This window comes from Perna viridis, chromosome 2 (assembly GCF_037379345.1).
Source record: "Perna viridis isolate PV_CMFRI_1.1 ecotype Kerala chromosome 2, ASM3737934v1, whole genome shotgun sequence".
Taxonomy (NCBI): domain Eukaryota; kingdom Metazoa; phylum Mollusca; class Bivalvia; order Mytilida; family Mytilidae; genus Perna; species Perna viridis.
Window position 1 is genome coordinate 39,427,110 of NC_142446.1, and position 11,416 is coordinate 39,438,525.

Sequence of the window (11,416 nt, forward strand, 5' to 3'; positions counted from 1 at the left end):
TATCATTCTCTGAAGTAACATGTGTTTGGAAATGACGATCCAGTTTTATGCGTACATGTAAAAAGAGTTGAGAACTGTGACTATATACCAAATCGTTGGGCCGGACATGCCTAATTTCGTCTTGTCCGTATGATATACTTTATATCAAATATCAAAATAATATAAGAAATAGAGCACACACATTATCCATACATGGTGCTCTACTATGGAAGCAAATATTTACACAAGTTAGTGTGACGTTCCGACAAACGGACACAGACTGAACATAAAGCTACGGATATATATAGAAAAAGGAACATACTTGGAAACACAAAAAATGCATCATCGTATAAACTTTTCTTAGGACAGGGCGTATTAAATAACTAGAATAAGCCACTAAATATCAATATTATATCAGTTCAAGGTTAATAGTAGTATATAATGAATATTCTGAAATTTAAACGAAAAGAAATTATTCAAAACATTTAAAATTTAATTGTCAGAAAATTATAAATAGAATATAATTTTAAATTTTATCATTCAATACAAAAGGTAATCAGCATGCAACATTATCTTTGTTTTAGGTAAGTTTAAGCATTTATGCCACGATTTTTTTGTTAAACAATCCTTCGTTAGATTTCGAAAAAAGGTTACTTTCTCGTTTCGATCAGGATATCAATTATATTTCGTTGATTTTTATTTTAGCGACTTTCACTCGGTCCTAAATCAATTTCTAAACAAAAACATAAAAAAAACCAAATTTATTTCTGCAGTTTTTTTGTCTAGTCGGAAAATTAGCGAAATACAAATTTACAATAATTTTTTATGAATGTATCAAGGATTTAGGCACAGCCTACATTTTCGACCAGTATACTGTAAGTGTTGTGAAAGTTATTTACTGGATACTGCTTGAATAGGACCAAATCAGTTTGTATCCCACTTTGATTAAAGACTGTATAATGATACAAAACTGTGAAATTTTAGCACAAAGTAAATCACCACAAGGTTTAGGTTTACTATTGTACAAAGACGTGATTTGTCACCACAGACAATAAGAACATGTATGTACCTTATATTTTACCACTTTTGTTAAATCTATTCTTAAAATATGATTGAAATGCTGTATTATATTTCATTGACAATTTTATTTACTCTAAATGTGTCGAATTTAGGTACTAACTATTGAGAACTTAAAGGAGTTGGTCGCGGAACATTGGGTTGCATTCAAATCTATTTCACATTTTACGCTTTTTGACTATATATGACAAAAAGGGAAGACAAAGCTTTTCTGAAATGACTTTAAATATAAATTTGTGAAACAAAAGAAAATTTAACAATGAACAAAACAGTACTTGACTACAGAAACTCAATACACAACAAATACCGAAAAATGTATCGAAAATGGCGAAACAGGTGAAAGGGAAAATAATTTTTGGATCGAAATAAACACGAAAATGGTAAATATGCTTTATTTTTGTCAATTATCATACTAATAATTCTATTATCAAGATCCTAAGCTCGGCGTACAATGTTAAATAACATGTATATATATGGACCTGGTCACTCTATAGTTAGAGTAACTGAGGAATGACCCTTTGTAGCAGAGTGCAGTGGTTGTTACTTAGAAATTTCATAAAGTGAATATAGATGGTCCAATGTAGGGCGTTTAACCCTGGTGCGATAAATTGTGGGTCCCATGCAAGCTAAGTCATACCAAGTCTACTAAAGAAAAAAACAATAAAATTTTCTAATCGCTGATCCTTTATCATAAGATCCCGAGTAACAACTAACTACATGATTGTGATGTATCCCTTTGCATTGACCATACATTTCGTTTGCTGTTGTTTCCGTAAGCAAACATACGTTCAAGATCCGGGTAGAATTCACGTTTGAAGCATAATGCGTAGCTCGATTGTATTATCATATCGCTAAAAAACAACCGGAAGGCAAACTACAATCATGCATGCAATTATCTTGTAAGTGCCTCGTGGATATTGCCAATCCGATCTGTTTATTCTTTCCCTTCCCCGCTCTATCAACCACTTTATAACCTTAAGAAACAAGTTTAGACAAGGCGCATTTGGAAAGATAACTTAACCATTCTGCCCATTGAAACATAGATCAATTTGCATTCACAAAAATGTGATTTATACCTAAACTTGTGCCCGATTTAAAACAGATAAGACCATTCCCCCCGTTAAATGTGCTAAAGATAGGCATAAATTCTCATTTGTCCGTTAACTGAGATGCTATATCATATTGATATACAACATAAAGGCCTATTCAATTATTCTAGCTCTTAATTCGTTGTTTACGATAGGGTTAAAAATCTTTTCGTTAAACTTTTGTGTCCATGACGTTCAAGTAGATAGTGAGTTGTTTGAAATATCCGCGCATATGTATAACAAATCCCAGTTTAATGAAAAGTACACACTGTTTTGATAAACTGTTCTTTTTCTATGAAGGTAAGTGGTGTTTCTTATTGTACTTCTATCATATGGCATCATTTCGGTTTCCGTAAAACACTTTGATGTCAGTTTGAAACATCCCCACAATGTCCAGTGATGGGGCAGTCAATACTCCTGTGTCCACTGATGGGACACATTTAACACAGGAGCTATGATATTATGACTCACGTAAACAAGTTACATGCAACACATCATCCTAGCCATTGTGAAGATGGTTCGAAAATGTGTTTAACAGCATGGTCGATTATACTGTGTCGTAAAAATTTTTAGTTTTCAGAACCAACACAATACTTCCTCGTCATCGTTGTTGTTCAAAGTACCAGAAACTTTGCATCTACAGATATTGGAGAAGCTAGTTGTCGTCGTATCTAGATAGATTGTATAATCTAAATTTTGATAATTACATTTTCACACGGCTTTACTCCGTGTTGCAGGCTAGTCGATGTTATCTTGTATATCTTTATAAGTCATTGATATTGTTAGCGACTTCTTGTCCTCGTAATTCCAGTACGTTATATTCGCATATGACTTGCATAATTATATATTATTATTCCACGTGATGCAGCAGATCTGTACCGTGTTTACCACCATAGCGTCATAGTTTTAGCTCATACGAGATATAAAAATATTCCTTTTTAATATCTTACACGTGTGTTCTACGTGTGTTTCTTGCATGTATGAGAAGGGAACTTTACATGAAATGATCGGTTAGCATTGAACATTACCCAGTTCCCGATTCAGGCACAGGGACTCGTTAACAAGACTATTCAGGTATACTATACATTAACAGGGCCCGATATCTATAAATATTCATTACCAGTTGTTTAATCTGGTTCCTAATCTGGTTCCCCGGTCAATATCATAAGCGACCAAAAGATCGCTGAAATGTACCTCTTTTAAAAAAAATATTATACACATATCTATGTGTGTTTTCCTCTGTTTGTATGAGAACGGAAAGTTTATATTAAAAGATGAAATTATCGGACAGCGTTGAATTTATGTAATATTACCCAGTTTCCGATTCAAACACATAGGCCTGTTACAATTAGCATATAGATCATATACATTATCACGGCCCCGATATCTATATATACAAAATTGCCAATCGTTTAATCTGGTTCCTGCAGGTAATCAGTTGTTTTGAAAACATTCATATATGTATCAAGGGAACCAAGATTCTATAGCAGAAGTCATCAGATTTTGGAGCATTTCGAAAATTCGTGTCATTTCGGATGTTGAAAGTAAGCCAAAATCAGTGGCAGAGAATATTTGACGATTAGCGACTTAGAAGACTCCAGTCTTTGATTGTTGAATTTCTTTTATTTGGATAGTGTCTCTTGAAAAATTTTCCATATATTGTATTTACTTCCTTGGACATGTGACCCATACGGTCCTCTTAAACTACGACGAACAAAGGGAACGGCCTAATATACCAGTCAAGGCATTACACACACAAGTGTGCGCCCCAAGAAGTAAGACCATTCGTATATAGTGGAATCAAACATTTTATATATATATAATACCCGAAAATCTCAGTTGGTGTGAATTAAAGATTTAGATCTGGTATTTCTGACGAACACTGCATTAGCTTTGAACAACAATTTAATTTGATTTTGTTCCACAATCCCGAAGAATAATTACATTACTAATAAATTAATATAATTCTTGAGTAAATTTTGTATAAACCGTTGAATTTCTTAATATAAAACCAATGATAGTTACTGACAGAAAATCTGTCAAATCAATTGAAATGGATTAGATTTCGACATAAAATTTAGATCTCCAATACAGTAGAATTGATTTTTTCGACTACTGCAAGAATTTTATGTATTTATTTGACAAACATACATATGTGCTCTCTTTATATTAAATACACTGACAGTTTTGATTAACTAATTTCAAAACTTACACGAGATTGTCACATGTAGCATATATAAATACACTTATCTTGCCATATAGGATTGAAAAAAATCATTTATTTATTTTTTCATCAAAATAAGCATTTCTTTTCCTTTGCCTATATTCTACAGAGACGAACTGCATTAAATAGTTTTATTGCGAATTTTGTGTGAGAGTGGAAGGTTTGTCTTCAACTACTTTATATATACTTAATATTTAACGAATGTTATATATACTTGTATCTTTGAAAATGTGAAATTGAAGTGTAACACAGAGTGGTACCATGCTATACAGCAAGACGTACATCCCTGTACGAACTTTTACCTGATACACAATAACCTTTACCAACGAGTTTTTTTTTCAGACAAGTTACGCCTATAGAGGGCGGTATGAAAGAGACGTGGCTGCTATCCCGGGACCATACACGAAGCAATATCCTAATACACAACAACCGGTAAAGGTAGGAAAAATTAAGTCGACTCAAGCATATACATTCAGTGGACGTTTGGCTCCTGTCTTACGAACCGCTGCAGACAGGATTTCCGATTTTTTTTTTCGGGAACATCAAAGGAAGCGTCAAAAAGCGATGAATAAATGTCAAGTGAAACCATTTAGTAATCTTTTACTCGTAATTTCAAAAATTTGAAAGTGTTTAATGGGGTTAAAGTGGCCAGATTCTTTCCTGCCTTTTGCATTGTTACATATAGAGAACCATTCAAATAGCAAAGAGCCTCGCGGAGTACAGCATAATACAACCACAGCATGTTGTACTCTGTTCCTTTGGGGTAAGTGTGGACACAATATTAGTTTTTGACACACTTAAGCACAGTGACTTACAGTTCATTATGGAAAAAAGCGACGAATAATAATAAGATTATTAATTGAAAAGAGTAAATAACCAAAACATTATCACGATTGTCGGAGAACGCTTAGATTTAACGAGTGAGCAGCGGGACTGGTTTGGACACAATCGCGCAATATAGCACAAACATTGAAATAAAATTAAATGCGAAAAAAACTTTTGCTTCACTTGTGCTAGTCATGGAACTTTGCCTACGATCCATGTAACTGATAACATGAGGGATGTAAATCTGATATAAAATGTTCATAAGGACTCCAATAAAAAGTAAAGTTTTTGAAACTGGACCAAAAAAGGTCGGGTTTTGGAATGTGAGCCCTTTGTTCCCAATTATAACTAGAAAACCGTAAGAGATATCTGAAATCTGTCTGAATCGTTTTATATGGAATTCAATAAAAAAAAAATCGAAATAGGACCAAAAAAAAAAAGAAGTGTTTTTTTTTTTGCGTGACCACTTTAGTCTCTTATAATTCGAAAACCGTAATTAATGCAGGCAATAATTTTTTCTGAGGAATTTGATAAAAATAAATTTCAAAATCGGACCAAAATTTTTAAAAGTTGATTTTTTCGGCTTGGCCCAAATTCGTACCCCTTTAACTCCAAAAAGATTAGATCGGATACGTTTAACGCAAGTTTTAATGATTAAACGAAAGTTAGCGGACACCAACGACGACGATGACAGGATAATACTATATGCGATAAAAATTGCGGTCGTATAAAACACTGGCTGATTGAACGATGTCACTGTCATATTGGGTTAAAACTTGCAATAAACGAAATCTGTAAACTTTTAGTCTTTCTCAAAGAGGCAGTATAAACTACGACTAATATTCAGCCACTACTATATAGCTTAAAAGGACGAAATTATGTTATTTCAGCAATACTTAAAGGTTGGCCGGTAAATTCTTTTCAGAATATAATACGAAGGAACGGAAATTCAGCCACTACTATATAGCTTAAAAGGACGAAATTATGTTATTTCAGCAATACTTAAAGGTTGGCCGGTAAATTCTTTTCAGAATATAATACGAAGGAACGGAAATTGTAGGGGGGTTAATTATAAATTATTTAAATTTAATTTTAGTTAAAAATGAGAACTTTTTTTTCAGGCAACGTACTTGGACAAGAAACAAAACGAATATAAGAAAGACATTCCCTTCTACAAAGATTTAAAGTCGGGCCCATCCTACGTCAAGTCACGTGAGCCAATTTCGTTCCGTGAGAAAATAAGTTACAAAAATCAAGATGACTGGAATAAAATAAAACCTAACGGGCAATCCGTTCCTAAACATGAAGACGAAATTATCAAAGAAAGCATAAAGAAAGCACGACAGGAGAGGATCCAAAAGGAGAAAGAATTGATCAGTAGAAGGGAAAACTACCAACCAAAAGGCGTACCAATGACAGCGAGGGTAGATCCACAACCGAAGAATGCCTTTGTTGATCTTAGAACAAAGGACAAATATGGTATTCCAAAAGAGCCCGCTGTTGTTTTAGATAAAGCTTACCCGGATGATGAGGAAGATGATTATGACGGAGACTATTATATGAATACTTCCCGAAAACTTCCAAATGAAATGGTTGGCCCCAAAAGCCAACGAAAAGACCCGGCTTTATCTAAAAGTGGCGGGAAGCTAGACGTTGCAGACGAGATAGCAATAATGATGCAAAGGCAAGGGGCAGGTGCGGTCAAAGTTAAGGTGAGACACAAATGGTGTTTTATGTACAATCACTAACAAATATCATTAGAAATTGGAAACAATATATATAGTGTTTTATTTCGAGATGACAGGTATGTAAGTATTTTACACGTGCACATTAAAAAAGTAAATATTGTTGCATTCGTGCAAGTATAACTGAAAATAGCACGACTCAAAAACTCTCCTAAATGTTTCACTACACACATGTAGGGGATTTTAAAACAAAAAAAATCAAAAATGGTTTGCTCTCAACAGATGATCATGAAGCAACCAAAAAGAAATCTAAAATTATTATTACATGCATTTTATAATAACTTATAGTAATAATTAAGAGTATAAACCTTAACAATCGAGTAAGTTCTAGACGCGGGTTACTTAAAAGATTGATACAAATCAAATATTTAAATATTTTTTAAATCTCTTTACTATTTCAGAATGTTGAAGATCCTAAAACCACTGGTGGACAATCATCTAGTATACGAATAGACGACTTAAAAGATGATTTCTTGAATTGTGAAAATTGTAAGCGAGAATACGACGAGAAAAGCCACATTCCGAGAGTCTTGCCATGTTTGCATACTTACTGTCAGCGTTGCCTTGGTGATCTTACACGTGACTGGACGGTTGGTTGTCCATCATGTAAATCGCAGCATCATATTCCAGGCGACAGTGTTGCTAACTTTCCTAAAGATAACACCAGGAGAAGCTTGCGGGATTTTGTTCACCTAAAAAAGAAAGGGCAGCGAGTCTCCTGTAGAGATTGCCCAGACGGAGGCACCGCTGCTTTCTTTTGTAAAGATTGTTACTCGTTTATGTGTCATGAATGTCGAAAAGCCCATTTACGAAATTTTATGTCAAGAAATCACAACATCGTCCTTTTAGATCAAGTGCAAAATTCAGGCATCGAACCTTTTCTGCGGAATGAGACGTGTGACCGCCAAGGACACGAGGGTCAACCGTTCGTTTATTTCTGCGTCTCTAAGTCGTGCAATAAACCGGTTTGCAAAATGTGTACAGTCCTGGAGCACCAAGCAGATCGCGGCCATCTTGTCCGGAGACTTGCAGATGCATATGAAGATCATAAGACACAAGTCAGTGACCTGGTTAAACAGGTGGAGGACAAAATTACATTTAGTAAAACGGTAATGTTAGAAACAGAGGATGAGATGAGAAATCTTGATAAAAAGCAAACAGACATTACAAAAGAAATTGATCATGAAATTGATGAAGGAGTTCATATGCTAGAAGTACGGAGGCGAGAGCTAAAGGACACCCTTAAGGAGAAATGCAAGAAGAAGCGAGCAGTGCTCCAGTCTCAAAGAGAAGGGTTGAAGTACAATTTGTCACTAATGGCGTCTGCTAAAGATTTTTCGAGTCACATCATGACTCACTCAATGCCATCTGAATTTGTGATCCTCACTGACACTTTACGCAACCGTCTTTTATTTTTGCGGGACACTCATATAGATGCTTGTCCGCTAGAAAACTCCTTTATTGCTTTTGACAAGGACAAAATGGGAACCGACTTTAAGCAGTATGTTATTGATATGGGTAAGATCCGATCAACCGCAATCTATCCACCAAAAACATTGGTGGAAGCTATGGATGTCCCCGTTGAAAACGAAGCTGAAGTGCTGAAAGTTTTCCTCTACGATAGCAAAGGTACTCCACAAAAAGACAGCTTTGATTGCGTCTTGGTTGATGTTAAGGACCCAAAGGGAAGAATGTATCCGGCGTCAGTGGAGGATTCCAAGACGCTTGAAGGTTGTTACCGAGTATACTACACAGCCAACATGACAGGTGCCCATATTGCCTACGTCAGGGTCCTGGGAAGATTGGTCAGAGAGGAGGGTTTCCCGTTTCTATCGAAATCACCAGGTATGTTACTGTGACGATGCATATTGTAAATAGTTGCACTAAAGCATGTAATACGTCTTTCTCCATTTTTTTTTAAAGTCCAATTAATGGGAAAACGATTAACGGATAACTAAAATCCAGTAAAGCGTTGATACGCTTACATTATTATAATACTTCAGTCCAAAAACTGGTGTTAAAATTTAAAGTATCACCATAATAAGGTCTATAAAAACAATAAACTACTTTTTTTTTTACAAATGAAGCAACATGTCACCGTTATATTTGTTTTTAATCACATTTGGCATAATTTTTAAAAGAAAAGCCAATCTACTTTGTCCTGGTAACAGTGTAATCGCTTTTATTTAATCAACAGACTGAATAAACAAAGTAAATACATGAATTTTTAGCAGATATAACCACAGAGACAGGGATGTAAATATCTTACAACATTCCATTTCAGGTGAAATAGACAAGAGGTTTGGTGATATATTATGTAAGTATTCCTCAAACCAATTTGAGATTTTTTGGTATCTAATAAACAAATTATGACTAAATATTGCTTCTTTGTGATGGGGTTTACTTTACAGTAATTATCAAATGTAACTATTATTCTGAAATGCATTCTTTTGCTTTGGACAAATTTGATCTATAACTGGAAGGTGCGTTAAATTGCGTATTCAGTATTTTTAGATATAGAGTAATTGGGAAGTTATATACAATATGAAAATATTCTATTTAAAACCCTTTTGTAAGACGTTTTTTTAGTATTAAACATTAAAACCTTGTAGAAGGTAACCTTTTTAAAGTTACGTGTTATGTTTTGTTGGATATGTTGGCCTGGTTGTGAGATAGCTCAATGCTCCTGTCTAAATAGCACACAGATGAGCTAGCTTGTTTAACACGAGAGAGTTCAGGCTGTTCATGAGCATGTACAAACGCAGTCTTGTGTTTTTTTAGTTTCGCATGGCGAATATGAAGAGGTATTTACTTATCTTAGTTTGTATGATTTTAGCTTACCAGGTTGACCTTTCATCCTCCTGATCATACAATTATATTGCTTGATCTGTGTATTCCAACAGGTCCTGGTTTTTTGTTTGATTCTAACACAGCTCATTCTGAGAGGGAAATCAGTGGCAATGGAAGGATGCTCAAGTCTGATATCACCACTCTTAAAAAGAATACAACCAGACATGTCAAGAAGTTCAAAGGTACAGGTCAAAGTAATTTGAAAAATAAATTCACTGATTAGGATTCATACTGAAGTATATTAGCACGTATAAAGTATGCAATATATAAAAATTCCATTAGACATAAGTACAGTACTATTACTTTATCTTTTTAAACACGCATCGGAGAGGACTTCACGTTTCTCGAACGTCTTTATAATATTGCCAATGTTTTGACAATTTATTATTCGTCTGTCCACCACCCCCCCCCCCAAAAAAAAATAAATAAATAAAAATTAAAGAATCAACAAGTTTCAATCATACATTCTATAAAACTGTTTTAAACGTGGAATGTGAAGAATATGCATTTTAAAGAAATAAAATTGTCTTTATTTTCATTTTAAAGCTGGAAAAGCTTTCCCATGGGATGAACCAGGAAATGAGACAGGAAGATCAGACTCTAAAGGCAGAATGATGGACGAAGGAGATGCCAAAAAGCTACGAAAATACTGTGGTGTTATTGGCACCAGGCCATTTAGGGATACAGGTCGCTACTATTATGAAGTTATGGTTTCTTTCAGAATTCACGTTAATCTGGTGAGAAATGCCCTAATTTTTGAAGTCGGTCTCGGCAGATGGGAATCAATTCATGCCAGTTTCTATGTTGGAGCACAAGCATACGCGTGGTCTTTCTCCGCCGAAAGGTGTAATGAACACAAACAGCTTTGCCACAAATTTCGTCATAAAAGGACATTGCTTTTGCACACACCACTATCAGCTGATACCGCAGGAACTGTGATGACTATGACATACGGGTTCTTGGTTGATGTCGACAATCGCCAGTGGTCTGTTATTGACTGTTTAAGTCAGAAGATTTTATACAGCTTTAGAAATTTGGACTTTAGCGAACCACTCTGGCCGGTGTTTGGGACATACAACCCATACTCTGCTCATGTGGAAATGCATCTTAAATCGGGAAGCTCTGTCGGGAAAATACCTGCAATTGCCACCTTGATATAATTGTTCAACCGTTTGTAGTGACACAGGTTGTTTTTTTTTATAAGAAAATTGCAACTTCAGGAAAACATATCTAGTACTTTTGTCTGTCAAATTAATAAACGTGACCAAATACTTCGTTGCATTTTACATGTAAACAATACTATATTTGAAACTGCTGTTCAACTGTAGTATAAACAAAATAGTAATATCTCGTCATGCTTATTTTATGAAATAGCATAAAAATTTAAAGTTTGACAGTATGGTTTCATCTTCAAAGTATTTTTCTGTCAATTTTTATATAAACGAAACTATCCTATTTAAAATATATTTACAAATCACACGACGTGTTTCCCCATAATTTGTTTAGTTTTGGGCAAATTAAGAATGTGGATCCGGATACACCTTTGTAAAATACAGGATAGATATGAAGGTATTTCTTTTCGAAAAAAAAACTAAAAAAATAATTGTTATGATTGTTAATGAGTACAT

At 34.6% G+C, this 11,416-nt stretch overlaps 1 protein-coding gene across 1 annotated transcript; it reads left to right on the forward strand.

Annotated features, from left to right (window-relative positions):
- Positions 1-2,438: 2,438 nt before the first annotated feature.
- On the forward strand, positions 2,439-11,059 carry LOC148624990 (uncharacterized). Its single transcript, XM_088571038.1, has 8 exons — positions 2,439-2,444; positions 3,177-3,218; positions 4,711-4,806; positions 6,315-6,905; positions 7,340-8,783; positions 9,223-9,255; positions 9,842-9,970; positions 10,335-11,059. The coding sequence occupies exons 1-8, from the start codon at positions 2,439-2,441 to the stop codon at positions 10,946-10,948; spliced, it is 2,955 nt and encodes a 984-aa protein (XP_088427164.1). The 3' UTR covers positions 10,949-11,059.
- The last annotated feature ends 357 nt before the right edge of the window (positions 11,060-11,416 follow it).

Bases quoted from the DNA above. Each gene is read 5' to 3' on its own strand.
- LOC148624990 (XM_088571038.1), top strand. The intron at 4,807-6,314 runs GTAGGAAAAATT...CTTTTTTTTCAG, and splicing joins ATACACAACAACCGGTAAAG to GCAACGTACTTGGACAAGAA. The intron at 8,784-9,222 runs GTATGTTACTGT...ATTCCATTTCAG, and splicing joins GTTTCTATCGAAATCACCAG to GTGAAATAGACAAGAGGTTT.